We start from the raw sequence: 19,495 nt of genomic DNA on the forward strand, positions 1-19,495 counted from the left end.
GGGAAAGAAATAAGGAAAAAATGGTGCCAGAAATGCATGGTGTGACTTAAAAGAAAGTATCACTCATAAAATTTTAATCCTATCTACTTAACAATAAACACTTTTGTCACTTTCAATCATAAGATATTGATGCTTTTAAAAAATATTATTGCTTAGGAAGCAAACCTGTCTGAATACTGTTATTTATTAAAATTTTATTTAGCTATCACATATTTTCAAATAATTATAATGTATATATTTTTTAATGTTTGTAAACATTGCTAATGTGTTTTTTTTTAATGTTGGAAGCAGATAATATAACAGATGTGTATTGAGTTTTCACTAAATGGCAATTGCAATGACAGTGACACTTGAAATTATGAGGGAAAAAAAAAAAAAATGTGAAAGAGTGAATTTTCACATTGTTAGATATATTCAATGTGGTATTTTTAACATTTCACCACCATATTAAACCCTTTGCTAATCCTGTGCTTATAGAACTAAATTACTAGATCTCTGCACTAACGAATAGGTTTATTGGAAGTCAAGGAAGAAAAAAAAAAATTATTAAAATCAAAATCAGCTTCTGAGGAGGATTCAAAGAATTAAATTTTTGGTCAGTCCTCTGAGAGGTGGTTCCAATTTATATCATCTTGCTGATGTAGAAGATAATTAGCAGTTATTTTTATACGTGTACTATTTAAGTGTCTCTAAATATTCCAGTCTAGTGATTAATCTAATCTAAGTAACTTTGCAGCACTAGGCAAGAAATTAAGGGTGCATATTTTTTGTCCAGTAATATCTTTAAGGTTTAGTTGTTGTATATTAAATATAGGTAAGCATTTGCAGAGAGGAAGTGACAATAAATTCTTTTGAAATTTTGCAAGATTTCAGAATAAGTGGTTAATGAAGGCCTATTGAGTGTCAATATGTGAGACTGTGATCATGGTAGAACAGTGGAAATTGCACACTACCCCTTTACAGCAGTTTGATGTAGATTTGCACTTATGAAGCTCTGCAGCAGATGGATTTCCAGAATCCAGTGTTTTAAAGACACTGTATGTATATTGTATGACACCATGCCAGTTAGATTGTTGAAATTGGGAAAAAATACATTAATTTTAAAAGTAGAAAATTATCTTTTATTAAACTGATGGTTATGTATTTGGAGGAGCAATTAAAACAACATGAAATACGCTTCTGGCCATTAAAATTGCAGCACCAGGAATGAATAATATGATGAACATCAGAATCATGTGAAGGGAAGAAGAGGTTGGGATATGCAAATGATTAGTATTTCACCATTACTTCGTCTTCCCTTGCCAATGCAGCAAAGTGAAAGATGGGGACTCTGGTATGCCGAACGACAAAGCTGGATAGAGGAGTAGCACAATGTAATCTTTTCAGATGAGTCCCGGGTTCTGCATGCAGCATTCTGATGGTCATATACGTATCTGGAGACTCTTGAGAAGACCAAACGTTGCCTGCTTGCATTTGATATTAGCATAGGGGCCCCTGCACCTGGTGTGATGGTTTGGGCAGCCACAGGGTATATGACATGCACATCTCTGATTCGGATTGACAGTAATTTGAACGCAGATTAGTACATTTCTGACAGCTTACATCCAGTGCTTGCGCCCCATCATCGAAGCCTGCCAAACACCATCTTCTAACAAAATAATGCAAGACCACATGTTGCATGTCATATTCTTACCTTCCTTGATGCATAGGGTATTCAGTTGCTGCCCTGGCCTGCACGGTCTCCAGATCTGTCACCCATTGAAAACATCTGGTCATGGGTTGCTGAGAGACTGTTCCGCCACCCCTCTCCAGCTAATACGTTTGTTGAAGTGTGGCATAGACTTACAGTAGCATGGAATGAGTTACCCATTTCTGTCATCTAAGCCCAGTTTGACACCATGACTAACTGGGTAAGGGCTGTTTTCACTGCCATGGGTGGCAGCTGTTTCTACTAATTTCGCCTCCCAGTAAACCCCCAAACTGCTTACAAATTTAATCATTTTGTCATGCAATAAATATCTTTTTTGTGTTTGCTTTCCGTAATGGTGTTGCAATTTTAATGGCCAGCAGTGTTATTTATTTAGATTTTACAGCACCAAGTTTTTTTATGCTTTTGAGAAAACATGCCATTCTTTCTGTCATGTGCAACTGAGAAGTAGCGTATATCCTTATATATGATAATCAGCTTCTAAGCTTATGATGGTCATTATATGATGCTGGGCAATATTTTGGTGATTAGAATACAGGCAGATTATATTAGAATTACTAGCAGCTTCGCTGCTAACCTTCGTCTGGCTTTTAAATGTACCGGAAAAATGGCTGAAGGGAACACCAAACGTTAAATTTAAAAACTGCATAGAATTTTACTCTGCAGAACAACTTCATAAAAAAAAAAGTTATTACGTATAACAAAATTACAATGAAATAAGCAATATCCCTTAATACAAATATTAATTATCCTAATAAATAAATTAACCAACTTCCCTTTGCAAAATCTTAAGAACTCAAATGGTATAAAAGAGGTTAAGAACTTTGTTTCCTAAAAAATCGCTCAAAACTTTTCAATATCTTAAAAACAATGAAGTGAGCAATAAATAGCATAAAAGAATACAAAAAATTCTGAAAAGCAAAGTATAATTAATGATATTTTATCTTATATTTTCAAGAGAAAAATTACAAAGAAATAAGCTATATCCCTTAATACAAATATTAATTATCCTAATAAAAAAATTAACCAACTTTCCGTTGAAGGAAAAAAATCATGCAAAACATTTCAATATCTTACAAACAGTGAAATAAGCAAAAAATAACATGAAAGCAACTCAAAAAATATAAAATTCCGTGCAGAATTTTACTCTACAGAACAAATTAAAAAAAAAAAAAAGTATTATATATATATATATATAAATAACAGTGAAATATGCCAATCTCTTAAAAACAGTGACATAAGAAATACGATGAAAAATTGTTGCCAAACCCATATTTCTAAAAGAATGAAACTATTAAAAATGACGCGATTTCATCAAAAATCTATCAACAACAATAAGAAAAGAAAATTGTTGCCAAAATCACATTTTTAAAAATGTGAGATGTGAGAAGTGTACTCGGAAGCTTCATTTAAAATTTTTTTTAAAAATACAAAATATTATTTTCCCAAAATTCTTTTTGTAAAAGCAGTCACAAGGATGAAATTTAATGTGTTTAAAAATCAAAGAAAAATAAACTTTTTTAGAAAAAATCCCTTTGAAAAGGTGTTAAGCTCCCTTTGTTAAATAAATTCGTATTTAATCAATTTATTGAAATATGAAATTTATTTTAAGTTCATAAAATAGCTAAGTGCCTATGTTTCATGACGAAATGAAAATGGAGTGTGTAGAGTAAAATCTCACTTTCCTATAGCCCATTATGTCTCAAAATGACACAATTTCATCACAAAGCATAAAATTTAAAAAAAATTCTAATTCTAATTTCGAAAAAAATCGCTCCGAGGTGCACTGGTTCTTGTCTAGATGCACCTATGTAGCAAATTACGCGCAGCGCAAACGAAAGACACACACACACACAGACAGACTCTTTCTTTTATTATATGTAGAGATATTTGCATGCAAAAGGTTTTTATAATGTGCTTGGAAATCGTTTGTGCACCCTACTATTGCACTTATCCCAGATAGTTGTAATATGTTCAAGGATAATAATGCAAGATTTTATGGCAATCTGTTTCATCAGAATAAATGCAGGAGCATTTGACAGCACGAAACTTAAGGAGTGTTTTCTGAACTTCTTTGATCTTGCTTAAATTTAGGAAATGTTCTGAATTACTTGCAAATATGTAGGTGTATATTTAATCACTGTAGTTTATGTTGAAAATTGAATGATTAGATAGTTTTATCTTTCTGCTATGTCTTGCGTCATTTTGTGAAAACGAGTTTTGGATATTGTCAGAGAAAAGTTAGTCTGTCAGGTATTATTTAGTGCAGTTCAGTGACAACACTGTGTGTGTGTATGGATGTTGGCATATCTGTCATATTTCTTCAATAATACATGGAAATTTTCCTTTCTTCTACTTACTGAATGTTAGTAGTTTGATATGTTTAAATAAATGTGTTTCAGACTAAAAATAGCTGTCAAGGAATCAGCAGTGCATATATGAGGAAAAGGTTCTAATATAATGTATTTATATTTGATCAATTTTGAACTTAACATCTGCTTCAAAATTTAAAATAGACTATGAACAGCTGGAGTTTTGGAGAGATACCCTTCTGTTGCTAAAAAAACGTTGGGTAGGAATTTTGTTTTCCAAACTATAATATGGTTAAAAATTTTGTAGAGTTTAGTTGTAATCAAGAAATCAGTGATTCAAATTCTATAACTTGGAATGCTGTATGGGAAATAACGATTGATAGTTCTTTCACAGTTTGTCTTTTGAAAGTAAAAGAAGTATAATCAGTGTTATTAGAAAAATATATGTAATTGATGCTACTTTTTTCTTTATTTCTAATTGAATTTCTAAATAAAATCACAAAAATATTCTACTGCTTTTTACTTCCTTGTACAAAGTAAAGAAAGTGTTATAATCGTGAAAAATTCCAAGTACCATATTTCAACAAAAATATCCATTTTGAATGTATGAAATGCAATTTAACGATGTTTTTGCATGACATCTGTATGTATGGACAGAATGAAGGACTCTTTTTCCCCCAAAAAAATTTATAGAACTGATATAAAGTGGATTCAAAAGAGATTTTTTTATGCCATCTGTATGTATGTATGTATCTCGCATAACTCAAAAATGAGTAGCCTCAGAATGTTGAAATCTTGTATCTAGGACTGCTATAACATGTAGATGTGCACCTCTCTTTTTGGTGGCAATCGGCCACACCAAAAGTAAATAAATATATATACTCACTCTGTTACTCGGCTCCGTGAGCTCAGTTTTTTTTTTTTTAAATTTTTTTATTCTTATGCTGTGGTAAATTGTGCATTTTTTGCTTTAAAAATGGTTGAATTATGTTCTTATCTTCCGGTTAAGGTTTTTATGCCTTTACCTGCATGCAATATTTATAGAATTATCAACAATTTAAAAGTTGTTTAAGTGCGGCTAAGCTTATTTTTTAATCATAGCAACATCCATATTTGTTTACATTTGAAACTTAGCAGAATAGTGGATTTGTTGCCAAAACTAAGTTTCGCAACAACAACTGTTCCTTTTTGTTTGTCTATTTATTTCTTTTATACATCATTTTAGATTTATTATAGTATTTGAATAGAGCATGTGGCAACGATTAGAGAATTCTTCGGACGGTATAATTTTTGTGCTTTCTGAGTTGTAAACTGAATAAGATGCAACGCTGTTAAGTGAACCTAGCGGCAGAGCATCACTGTGGTAAATAAATATAGTGAATTTTAAAGAGTGCATTTATTCTGTTGTAGTTTATGCACTATCGATGAAGTACATTTAATTCAATTCAATAAGTTTAAAGGAAAGGCAAGAAAAAATGCGTATAATTTAATATTCCATGCAAAGAAATCATGTGGTGTACACATCAGTTTTATTATTATTATTAAAACTATTGATGTAGTTTTTAAGTGATTATAATGATTTTCAATAAAGGATAATGTTAACGAAGTTAAAAAGGATCCCTTAAATTATTTTGATAAATCCCAGATGAATCAGAATCAAATAGAAGATTTTGATAAATACTAGATGAATCAGAATCAAATAGAAGAATTACTAGGTGAATCAGAAATCATTAAACAGTACTTATTAAATGTTATTAAAGAATTTTAAGCACAACAGGAACACTATACATTAAAAAAATGACAAGAAGAGAAGTTATTTATCAAAAGCTAAATAATATTTGTGAGTTACAGTTTATAGGAAAGATGATTACCTTCAACAAAAAGCCTTGTCTCATTTGTATTATGTAAGTAGAGACAAGTTTGTTGATTAGATTAAAAATTGCAATAGTGATTTGTGAGATAGTAATGAGATTTTATTTATAACTGTTTATGTGGGAAAATTTTATTGCATAAAGGAGGATAAATTAAGTTTTGACAAAAAAAAAAAAAAGTGTTGGGGGGGGGGGTGAACTTTTAGCTATAATAATGTAATCCAAATATTTTTTATTTAGTTTTCAAATCAAATCCAGTTTTTCTTGGAAGCTGAATGAGTGGAAATCTAGGTAGCAAGTTGATCGTTATTTTGCTAATTATTAGAAAGTAAAATAATTTTGCTGCACAGTCTTTGCTGTCTTTCATATTTGCACTCCATACCTATTATTAGAGAAGTCTATTAAAGGCTTCTTCCATTGGTCGTAGATTTGGGAGTTGCATGATGACAATGTGACAGTATGTCTTTTAAAAGAACTTTGAGACTGAAAATTTATATACGATTGTTCCATGTGCAAAATTGAATTGTAATAGGATAGCCTGAAACTTTGAAGAAAGTTTCTCGACTCAATTCTGTCTTGTTTATAAAAGTAAAAATTGCACTTAAAAATGCATTATTGAACATGAGACTCTTATGGTATACATAATAAAACTCATTGTTTAAAAATATTGATGAAGTTCTAAATTTTACTTCTGGATCTGCATCATAAGTTTTATTAAAAACTTGTTGCTGTTAGTTTAATTACTGTGTGGGTGATATAAAATTATTGCTATTAGTTTTATTCCTGTGTGAGTTATGTAAAATTGTTAGTATGTAATTTTTTCTTTACAATCATGTATGTTTTGATTCATCGCAAGTGCAAGTTTAGTAAATATGCGTAGTCATGTGCTTAAAATAAAAGTTTTAAAGTTGTTCTTTTACTCTTGCAAACAGTATGTTGAAATAGAACAGTGCAGATCTTATTTAACCAGTGAGGATATACAAATCCTTACATAATTTACTTGCTTCCAAAGTGCAATTGAGTGGAGTATTTTCACTCCTTTGAGAATATTTGTATTTTAACATTTGCATGCAGTATCCATGTTTGCTGCACTGTACCTGTGCGCACTTGCTGTAGCTCGAGTATAAAGACGAACTTTTCACTGAGAGACTCGTGCTGTTTCTGCATGCTGTTGGTCAACATTTTATGTTGGCTTATCACCATGTATTTAATTTTGTATTTTACCTTGTAATTTTCAATAAATTTAATTTTATGGTTTACTGGAGTCTTCGGCTTTCCTTTTGATAAACCTTCTGACAAGTTTGGAGTATTGTGGCGTTAAACCACTGCCACGCATTTTCAGGTGTTTGTGCAGTTATTTTGCCATTATTATTAAGATATGTTAATAATTAATAGAAATATTAATACAAATAATATAAATTTATTACTATGGTTCCTAAGATAGTGAATAATATGAAGAAGGAGATGATGCCTAGACTTAAAACGATATCATTGATGAATATGAGCAAGGTGTGTGTGTTGAATATCCCATTCATAAATGCTGATATGAATGGGGTATTCAATAATTAAAACAATTACTACATGAATAGAATGAGCAGATTGAATAAAAAAATACAAAGCATTTTCTGGTGTATCAATAACAGTTATGTATTTTTATAACATTAATTACTTAATGCAATGAATTTATAATTTTTTGTAATCTATTCAGTCTCTTTCATATTTTATACATATCCCTCTCTTATACAAAATTTTGATAATAAATTTTGTTTTATTTTATTGTAACAAAGTATATTAAAAAGATGTGTTGAGTGAGTTTCATGACTGAAATTTCACATTTTTTGCAGATTATATCAAGGACTTGAATGGATTTACTCAAATTTAAAGAATCGTAAATGACGTATACTTGATACTAGTGCCTAAAAGTTCTTCCAGTGTATGGATGTTTAAAAAGAGAGGTAATATGCGTAATGTGAGAAGAAATTTAGTCAGAATCTTTGAATTTTAAAAGGATGTGTCTAAAATATGTGCAGAAAATTTAAAGAAGCAGATGAATTATTTTATTGCAAGTTTTATTTCCTTCTACACATTTCAAGAGGGTTCTTTATTGATAATTTTTCAACCAATGGCTTATTTTTATGTGGGGGAAAAAGGTAGCATTTTACTCAAACCTATGCTGTGTATTATGAAAAACTCTGTGTAAAATTCCAAAGGATTTCTTTTGTCTTCTAATTCTGAACTTGAAAAAAAAACTTCTGTCTGTGTTTATGCATTACATTTTCAAAATATTTCAACTTTGTGTGTTTTCAATAGTAAGTTTCTGTAAAGCTTTTTAATGTTTAGCCTTTTTAAAAAAATTTTGCATTACAACTGGAATCATTAATGTAATCTAGAATCCAAACAACTTCATAAGTTGCCATTTCATGTCTTGAAATGTTTCTAATTATTTAATTATATCATTATAAAATTAATTTGAGAATTTTGTTTGTGAATATATAATAGTTAATGAAAGTGACTAAGGAAACAAGCAGTTGGATTGTTAAACATAAATGTGATATTTTATCATTTTTTTTTAAGAAAATATAATTATTTTGCTTAAGGAAGTGCTAAATAAAATTATTTGTTTATCAATTTAAGGTATTAAACTTTGTAGATATAAGATTTTATTTAAAAATAGTTATTCAAATTTAAATTTGAATTAATTGTATTTGTGTTTCAGAAGATTAAGCTTTAGTTTACTATAAATAGGGGATAATTATCTTCTTGGATCTTTTTTGAAAATATTTAAAAAAAAAAAAAGATGTATTGAAATGATTTGAAGAATGTTCTTTGGAATTACACCAGTAAAAGTATTTTCTTGAAAAAGAATCTGTTTTACTATAATCCCTTAAAAAGGCAAATTTAATTATGATTTTCATCATCTCACAAGTCATGGTCATTTGTCTCATGCTCGTGGGAAAAAAGAATTTTCATCATCATTCATACCATCTATGTACAGTGAAATCACTCATAGCAACTATATCCTTACGAGATTCACAGCTGAAAATGATCCTTAGTTTGTGAACATGATTAATGATACTAAGCATTATCAATAATCATATTCATTAAAGCTACTATAACAAAAACCCAAAATGATCTGAAATTGTGGGTGATCATCAATGGGAGATTTCACTGCATCTCGAAATATTATCAATTTATTACAAATTGTATTTAATTAATCTGTATATACTATTTTTAATTTCTTATATGTTTGTTTATATATGGAATTAGGCACTTGAATGAATGTGATGTAACATTTCTGGCATTAAGCATTTATATTTATGCTAGAAACATTGCGCCTATTTTCAAACTATGAAATACTGTAAAATATTTATGCCTATATATGTATAGATATTCAGTCTGTTAAAATGTAAGACTTTTTATATACACAAGGTATTAGAACATGTATCAGATGCTGTTATGTATATTAATTTGCTGAAGTTTTCTCTGTTAATAATCTATGGGAAAAAAAAAATTCTCTCCTGCAGCTGTTTCTGAACATGATATGTTTATTTCAAGATGTTTGAGTTCAAGTAAAATATTCCTAGTGGCAACCACATTATCCAGATTATTAAAGTAACATGTATTTCCTCCTATAGAAATGTAATTAACTAGCTTTGAGAGATACAATCTGTTCTATGTTTTGAGAAGCAAATTATCTTCTGCTAACATGCATTGCTCAATTTGGAGTAAATCATTTCTTATTTATTGTCTAGAAAATTGGTTAATTAACCTAATATTTAAAATTTAATATGGGGGCAATTTAAGCACTGAAATTGCATTGGTAAATACTTTTGATCAAGGTATATCATGTGGCACTAAAAAATCTTTTAATTGCAGTAATGATGCAAGTGTTCATAATTATCTATTAGATATTTTATAACTATATTCAAAATTATCAATTAGATAACTTACTAAAAGGGAAAGTAAATTATTCAATTATTAAAGTAAGCTATTAAGGAAACTTGCTATTCACCAGTTGGTGGCAGATAAATCGATCTTATGGCTCTTGCAGTAATAACACTTCCTGGAGTATATATAGGATGTATTTTAGGATAGGGCAATTATTGTAATATCACAGCTAAAAACATTTGGTAACACTCTATTAAAGGTGTTTCTGACAGAAAAGTAATTGAATCGTATAGACAGGAAAAGAATTGAAGAATATGAGGATAAATATAAAGGGTTATAATATGAAGGAATTTTTATTTTTTAAACATGACCTTAATCATGTCTTAACTTCGTATATTAAAAGTTTTAGGAAATGCATTATAAATGGAGCTTTTTATGCAAGCTGGAATATTTCATTGTGCATTTATTGGTTCACTTAAAAACTGTGCATTTTAAATGCAAATTTCAAGTATCTGACCAGTCACATTATTCTTGTTTTAAAACCTACTTGTGCACTTTTTATGGATACTCATGTTGTAAATACTGCAGAATTTTCATGATTGTATTAAGTTCTTTAAATAAAATCTTAAATATATATATTATATATATTTATTTTATATTCATTTAATATTTTATATTTGCTCAATCATTCAAAATGGCTTTGTGATTCACAAAGTGCTTTTCATAATGTACTTTTTAAAACTTTACTATTGTTTTTTTGTTTTCATTTTTATATTTATTTCACTTTAGAGTAATTGAAATTAGTATGTGTTTCTTTATGGTATGTTTTCAACTATATCATATTGTTGATGTAATAAGAAAAGTGATTTATTTATATTGAACTTTGTAGTTTAAGTAAGTGTACTCTGATAACTAATATGTAAGTTTTTCATATGTAATATAAGACTGAAAAGGGATTTAAAAAAAAAGGAAATTTGTATTAATTTCTAAGGCTATTAAACTATTAATATAATACACTTAAAATTTTTTAAAAATGTCAAATTTTAAAACACAATTTTAAATGCTTTTTGAATTTTGTCTAGTAATATATGATTTTTATTTAGAATTAATTAAATATTTTAACTATAATGTATTTTTTATTCATTGAACTCCCTGTTATCCATCCAACATGCATAAAAATGCATAGGTAAATGGAAAATGTGTATAATTTAAAAATGATCCTGTAAAATTGTAATTAGTGCATCAGTGCCATAAAGAATTAACTTTTTTTAAATTAATGGTATAAGTATGTTTAAATCAAAATTCAATTAAAGTAAAAATAAAATTTTCTGTCCCCTTCTCCAGGAAGGTCCATTAGATTCCTTTTTCTAAATAACATGTTGACATTTTTTCAGATAACGTAACGGCCATCATGAAAGAAATTAGTGATGCTAAATTTGAACTTATTTTATTTGCTCATATAATCTGACATCTTATCTATATAATTTATTGCCACACCATGACAACCCTTTCTTACTTTTTTACTTTCATCTTTTAGCTATTTTGCTGGCTTCTGTTACTGCATCAAAAATATTTTTTATCAGTATCATTTTGTAGCTTTACTTATTCTTTTCTCAGTCTTTACTTTTAGCTTTTCTTCATATATATTTTTAAATTCCGGAACACTAAGACCCGGTGCTGTTACTGTTTTATTATCTAAAATTTTCTACTTTTAGATTATCAAGTATCAATTTTTCGTAATCGGGAATTAATGTTAAGCTTTGAACTTTTCTAAGCCTTAACATTGAGAATCAGTGTATTAAAAATCGTGAGTTTCTTCAAAAGAAAAGACAAACTGTACCTTGTCTTAAAATTCTAGTCTGAGAACGTTTCTGAGAAATAAATATTTCATGCATAGATAATGAGGAGTTTGCTGTATTAAGGCTATCAGCCCAGTTTTTCTGGTTCTAGATTAAATACCAAATTCAAAATTATGAGCTTTGTGAAAATTGAATATGAAGGAACAGCTATGCATAGCTATTTCTTCATATTCAATAACAGCTATGCATAGCTATTTCTGCATTCCTTAATTTTTTGTTACGATCAATTTTAGAAATTGTGTTACTTTTGAAAAAAAAAAAATTAAATCCCTTGTACTAGTTTCTCATTTTTATAAACATTCGTATGGATTTATTCTACCAGTTTGTAATTTTTTTTTTATAAAAGAATGCAATTGAATAATAGCATAGATTTTCCTACATTAAAGGTATGGCAATGATATGTAAGTCAGACACCTTAAATAATGTTAAAAATACGTAGTTCTCATTATATATATAAAAAATTGCTCATTGTATTCATATTCCCAGAATTTGATTGCGTAATTCTATTAAATGATTTCATAAGTAAAGTTTTGCTGTTATGTTGTCATCTTATTTTGTGTATGTATATATTGTATTCTGTATTGTTTTTCAAATAAAAATTCATTTTGTATGAATTATGTAGTTTTACTGAAAACAGGTTACCATACTTTGGAATTTTCATTTAATTTTTTATAAGTAAATTTCCCATTTTGTCCATGAGTAATAGTTCTTCATTGTATGAAATTTATTGGGTTACTTGATTAAATTTTCTTGTTAAAATATTCTGCTGTTTGTTAAACAGCTTTATATTGTATTGGTATTAAATTTTCTTCATCCTGTGTGTATTTGTATACTTAAGTGTGCTTCTTCATATACCATGTTTATGTATGAAGTTCATGTTCTACAAATACTGGAGTAACGAAATGGAACACTGCCAAGCAAATATTATTTTAGTTCTGATTTTCCTTCATGAGTTAAATCTGATATAATACATATGATATATTCATTAGCATTCACACTGCAAAAAACGTAACGCCGAACATGCGTGTAACTCCATCATTCATACAAGGGCAAGAGTTTAGACAAAACCTTAATACGGAACACTAGAATTACTGAAGTTTTGAGATGTAAAAAATCAACTTTGCCTTTCCCAGGATTCAAACCATTGATCTTCCAATTACTGATTGAATATACTACTACTTAGCACGCATGGGGAATAAAAAATTCATTGTAACTTAAAGGTATCTGTAATGCTTTGGCATTTCATTTTATCCCAGAATTTGGACTTTGATAGAATCTGGGCAATTTTATTACTCACAGAATGTAGAAAAGATATGACAACAGTAAGTAATGTGAATTTTTTTATGAGAAAATGTTCTTTATAATGGTAAAAAGAAAATATTCTTAAGCTTTTTCAACAGCAAAAGGAGAAGATTTATTCAAGAGAGCAATAACTTCTGACAAAGAAAAGACTGCGAAGTGACAACAGAATATTACTTTAAAATGTATTTATGATTTACATATGCTTTTGGTAATTTAACTGCATATAAAAATTTAAGCGTAGAATCAAGTGATTTGGTAATCTTACTAGTAATAAATTATAACTCACAATTTAATTCCTATTCAGTATTAGAAATGCCGTTATTAGCTGCTGAAATTTTTCAATGAAATAATTTGCACATCATCTAGCCAAGCAGGTCTCTAAACGTTGCCTTTCTCATAATAGCCAGTATGGCCCGCAGGCCACGAACAGACTGTCTCACGAAGCTTCGTGGGGCCAAGATCCAGTTAATTCATCCAGTTTCCACGGCAGTGCAATTGTGATGAACGGCATATATGTTTTTAAACTAAGCAGTGAGATTTTTGTGATTAGATCTATACGCTATGATGTTAGGAAGAGCTTTGTTTTCTAGACTTTCATCCAGTTTCGCCTAACATAAATTTCTTAAAGCTGTGTTTAAAGGTTTGCAAAAATATATTTCTGCCCCAGCATATTGGAGGTTTCTTCGGTTTAGTATGTACTTTACTTTTAATGGATTAACCTCCCGGTTGTCACAATTTATCAGCGCATTTCGTTTACATTTTGATCAGGTGCAAACTTTCGCTCATAAATATTTCATATTTTGGGCAAGTTTTGTGTAAAAAAAGTCTCAAAAACTTAAAATAAATTAGAACGTATATAGATCAAAAAATAACATTTAAACAAAATTACTACTGAAAATTTCTATGAACCAACCTAGAATACTTCTATGAAAGTAGGAAAGCTATGACATGAACACTTTACTCTTCTAAAAAGTACAATGAGAACATTTTACTTCCTTGTACAAAGTAAAGAAAGTATTGTAATCGCGAAAAATTTCGGATACCATACTTCAATGAAAATATCTATTTTGACCGCTCTCGAATCCATTTGAAAAAAAGAAAATTTTATGTACATACGGACAATCTTGTGATTTTTCTATTGAATTTTATGTTGCCTAAGAATAAAGGACCCTTTTTTCGCAAAATGGATTTCAAATTTATTCAGGAGAGATTTTTTCTTCACATCTGACGTACGTACGTATGTGTATATCTCGCATAACTCAAAAACGAGCAACTACAAAAAGTTGGAATTTTGACTGCCATAACATGTAGTTGTGCACCACCCTTTTTGGTTGCAATTAGCTGCGTCAAAAGTATATATAAAAACTAAGAAATTTAGAACTAATATTTCACAAAGACCAAAAATTGAAATTCATATTTAATAAATTTTAAATAATTGCAACAAAGAATTTAAAAATGTTAAAACCAAAATATTTCAAACAAGCAAAACCCCATTTAAAAAATTAATGAAATTTAAAGAAAAATGAACAGAAACAGAAGAGGAATTCAATCAACTTCAATGCTACTTCATCAGGGGGGAGGAATATTGAAATCTCTCTTCTACAAAAATCCTTGCTTTTCTTTGTCCAGGATTAGCCATTTCAAAGTATTTTAATTATAATAATATAATTCACCCAAAAATTCTGGTCCTTTCCCAAAGCAAGGAAAAAACAAAGTAAATTCTAATTAGAATAATTAGAAAAACCTTAAAAAAAGATAATTAGATTTTATTAAAAGAATTGAAAGGGCAAAAACAAAATATATATGTATGTGTATGATAAAAACTTGGAGTAAGCAGCAATGGAGTGACAATGGTTCTCTGCATAATAACTTGCATATACCGTACTACATTATTAGAAAGATGACACTCGAAGGAGAGATTGGTAGACAGACGTAGCCGAACTGAACATTATTTTTATTGCTGGACAGGAACTAATTATCAAAAACATATTTTTATTACACATGATCACAATCACAATAACACACATGACAGTTTTATATAGAGTATCACATTTTAAATAAGGGCATATTTAGCAGCAGGACAATGCAAAGCAAAATGAAACAGCGTCTAAGCGACAACAGAACTGCAAGCTAACTGTGCATTTATCCAATATGGCAGTCTGTTAAGATAAAGGTTTTGACTTACGTTAGAAAGGTTTCAGTTTCCAAAGTTACGTCATCAGCATTTCGTAGGCCATGAAGATGGATTAATCTAGAAATGCCGCAATCCATAGAAGTTATTACGAATTTTAGAATAGAGAGGGAAAATTAAAGAGTTACCGTTAGTTTAAATTATAATTTTTATTTACATATTTTTTATTCTTAGGCATTATCTTGTATGCCGCCATTTTGCTCATTTCACATGCAGCTGCAGTTTTTCGGACTGATTTTCCATGGAAGTGTGCAGGTGGTTCCTCAGCGACCTATACATTTGCTCCAGTAAAAGCCGACCGGTGACGTTTAGCAGCTCTGGAATTCTCATTTGCAACACTACCTGTTTGTTTGAATTTCCCGCACAATGTTTTTTATGCATTCGGCTGCGGACTATTAGCAACTTGGAATTTTCGTCCAACGAATATGTCATTTTCAACACTTTCCTACAGAATCTGCTGTTCAGCTATACTGCTCGTCCAGTCACAGATAACACTTATTTTAAGTCAAAACCATTTCTTGCAGATGCATATTTTGATGATTTGTATGCATTAAAACTGGAAAGAATGGCAAAAGGGATTTGCAGCACCATCTGTTGGAAAATTTTGAAATTTATGTCCTGTCACATGAATTTGTTGCATGAATTATTTTCTTTTTAACAGTTTTCCTGTCGTAAATTTTTGAAAAACGTCAGTTTATTTTAGGACATTCAATATATACACATATAATGTATTCTTGATTATCCCAGCTAATGTCAGTGATGCAGCTCATGGATAATTGAAAAACGCTGTTAATCCATACTATCCATTTTCATGCATACTGTACAAGTTTATTTCTTAAAGTATCGGTAATTTTACTTTAATTTTGAGAACGCTAAAGGATTTTTCGAATTTCACTGATTATTTTTCGAAGTGAAATTTTATCATTGCATTCGTATCCCATATGATCGATGAAATCCAACAGAGTTTCAGCAGAAGTCGTTGCTGTCTCGGGACTAATGAAATTGTCAGAGTCACTTCTACTTTCAGTACTTCACTTGTATTTATAATATAACTTTCAGCCTTTTGTGCTCATGCGACATTTGAAACGATATCTGTATCACTCAATCACTGAAAGCCCAACTCAGTCGAATCGCCATTTCTTTATCCTGATCGACATTTTTTAAGAAATTTCAATTTTTTGGCATCCAACAGCAGTTATTGCCTTGTCTTCTTCACAATTAAAAAATCTCCGATATCTGTACTAGGAAGAATATTTTTCTATGATCGAACCAGTGTTATTGTTTTACTTTCCGCCAAATTTTTGTTACTTTGTATTTGCATCCAATACAATCAGCTTTTTTCAAAACTTCATTTAATCACCTTACCCAGCAACAGTTACGAGAATGGTAAAGTAATTTTGCTGATAATTTTATATTTTGGTACATCTGCTGAATTTAATTGATAACATTTGGTCGTAAAAATTTAGCATTACGTTTAGCATTCGTGCATACGTTGAGTGTGCGTGCATGCTACGCAGGATCAATCTGTATCCGGATCATCGAGAGTACATTGTAAACATAAAGGTATACCATTATACCTAAAAATCTGTGACGCACATCGAAAAGCTGTAAATAATTAACTGTCACTACTCGCATATTGTGTAGTAAGATAAAACACCTTGCGTAATGACATACGTCATAGTTGTTTAACCTATTTTCAAAATGAAGCACAACATGATAGCCCTATACACAGTACGTAATTACCTTTTTTTTTCGTTATAAGCTGCACACTATTTAACAAGTGATATCTTCTGACATATTACTGAAAGCTTATATATTCGTCAAATGCTGCGTAGTGTTTAAAAAATTATCGGTTGTATATTCTGTAAATTTAAGTACAGATAGGTATCGAATTAAAAAGTTAAGATAAATATTAAAATTATTAAAACTTGCCTTTACTTTTTTTAATTTCTGAGTTTGTTAATCAGTAAAGGCTTCATTAAATTTCTAAGATAAATGCAATGTTCTTCAAAATGGCAGCATTCTAAGGATGACAGCCATTTGCAAGGCCACATGAAGATAAATGAGAGCTCTCATCTTTTGCGGAATGGCAAACACTTGCCGAAACGCTGGGACTTGCAGTGCTTACCGGTTATCAGCGATTAATCGCCAGATGGTATAACAAATTCAAAATCGGGTAATAAGAATTGTGAAATAATTTTTTTCGTTATAAGAAATAATTTTTTTCGGATTTATAATGATGACAATTTTCAGTTTGAGTGAAAATGAAGCAATTCCATTCTTTCAAGAAAGGGGTATATTAACCTCTACCCAAGTTTGCGAAACTGAGTATGAAATGAAGTTGCATAAGCCTGTGGACAGATGGAGATGCAATGTGAAAAATTACCAGGAGAAGAGAGGGCTTCACATCACAACTCGTTCGCTGCTTCAAAAATCACATTTCTGATTTATATACTGGCAAAAAGAACAGCTTTATGACCACTTGAAAAATAAACTAGAAGTTCTTTCTTTAAAAGTAGGAATTTATTTTTGCAAATAAATGGAAGTGACTTTCCTTTTTTAAATATTTTCATTAAAATTCAGTTATTTAATTAATATGACACCTAAATTTAGCGACATTTGTTCCTTGGTCACTGGTAAAAACGACAAGTATGATGGCTGTTTCTGTTAAGTTCTTTCAATTTTTGTACAACTGTGGAGAATTCTTTATTATTATTATTTGTCCGCTGCCCTGAGAGAGGGTGCTACCAGCTTTCTCCCTCTTCCTCTCTGGAGGGAAATTCGAACTGGTTACTCGGTTCCTGGCTGCCGTCGGTGAAGCACGCACTCACCTCTCTTTCCCTCCGTGATGTTATCGTAGCTGTAATATGACTTTCTTGATTTTTACTCATGCGGACTTGCGAACTTTGCTCATCTTGTAACTACATGCAATGTGATAGTGTATAAGTGAATATATGTTAAAATATATATCATCCTATAATTAAATGTAAATGTTAATATTACCAAGTCAGATTTTGTTAACATTCAACGTGCAATCAAAAATGGCATCCATTACCAACAGCCATAAATGGTGACCCGTCAAGTTAGTGAACACGTGCCTCCGGTAACCTGCTTGCATCCTCAAGTTCTGTGATTATAATGTGCTATGAAGTGAAAATTATTTCTGTTCATGCAAACTACTAGCGTAATCCATCATTATTTTCGTGTCATCAGCAATATAGTGTGAAAAACAGTTGTGCCTGCTTAACAACGTGCTTGTGAATTATCATGTGTCTCATGCAAATCGTACAACGTGGTTACATATCATAAAATAAGTTTTTTCGGAATATTTTTTCTATAAGTGAATTGTGTTGTGCTGAACCTGCTGCTGACTGAGCAAATATTTCTCGTATAATTCGGAGGTAAGCCACGCAAATTCTTAGTATTACTTATGCTTATATTCGGATAGCTTACCTGCAAAAGTGTTTCTCTCACGTTAATGTTTATATTATTTATTTTGCACTAGTGTCGTATGTGAACTTATTAGTGACTGATTATTGTGTATTTATTTGTGTCATATTGGCAATATATATTTGTTTTTGCGAATCATGACTCCACCACAACCCATCACAGACGATCTTAATATTTCACGTGTTTCCGTCAAACCTCCCCCATTTTGGAAGGTCAACCCTACTTTCTGGTTTGCCCAACTAGAAGCCTAGTTTGATATCGCCGGAATCACTGTTGACTCCACGAAATTCAATCATGTGATATCTGCAATCGAATCTGATATTCTCAATAGCGTTTGTGATATCGTTTTACACCCACCTGTGACTGGCAAATATGACACACTAAAAACACGCTTAATTGAATTGCATTCTGAAAGTGAGGAGTCAAAGTTACGTACACTTCTTCAAGGGCTGGAACTTGGCGATCAACGCCCATCACAATTACTTTGCCGTATGCGAAACCTCGCTGGAGAGACCACTTGGAGAACCTTTGTTGAAATCCCTATATATATCTCGTCTCCCGCAAAATACACAAAGTGTTCTTGCTGCCTTAAGTGATGATCTTCCAAAACTAGCAGTTGTAGCTGATAAAATTACAGATCTCACAACTCTCCCACACATAAATAGTGCTGCTACGGCATCTACCTCTCCCATTGAACAGCAAGTTGCAGATCTGACAAAGCAGGTAAATGAAGATCCTGTCGCTAAGCTTAAATCGAAACGCAAAGTATTAAGGACAGCAGTATCCAAGGTATTAAAGAAAATTGAGACAGAATTAAGCAAAGATGACGTTAGTATAAATGTAATAGAAGAAACTTTAGACATATTAAACGAAAAGGCAAAAACTCTGAGTGATTTAAACACTCAAATAGAACA

The 19,495-nt window shown here is 30.5% G+C and overlaps 1 protein-coding gene across 1 annotated transcript in view; it reads left to right on the top strand.

The window, feature by feature from the left end:
• The window catches only part of Arl5 (ADP-ribosylation factor-like 5), a 114,098-nt gene extending 101,846 nt beyond the window's left edge, over positions 1 to 12,252 (top strand). The window contains exon 6 of the mRNA XM_035360847.2: positions 7,736 to 12,252. Coding sequence (XP_035216738.1) covers positions 7,736 to 7,787 — 52 coding nt within the window. The 3' untranslated portion in view covers positions 7,788 to 12,252. The remainder of the gene's footprint in view (positions 1 to 7,735) is intronic.
• Positions 12,253 to 19,495: the final 7,243 nt, after the last annotated feature.

Source organism: Stegodyphus dumicola, chromosome 5 (genome assembly GCF_044657685.1).
Source record: "Stegodyphus dumicola isolate Sdum_Otavi_A_Nest chromosome 5, ASM4465768v1".
NCBI classification, from domain to species: domain Eukaryota; kingdom Metazoa; phylum Arthropoda; class Arachnida; order Araneae; family Eresidae; genus Stegodyphus; species Stegodyphus dumicola.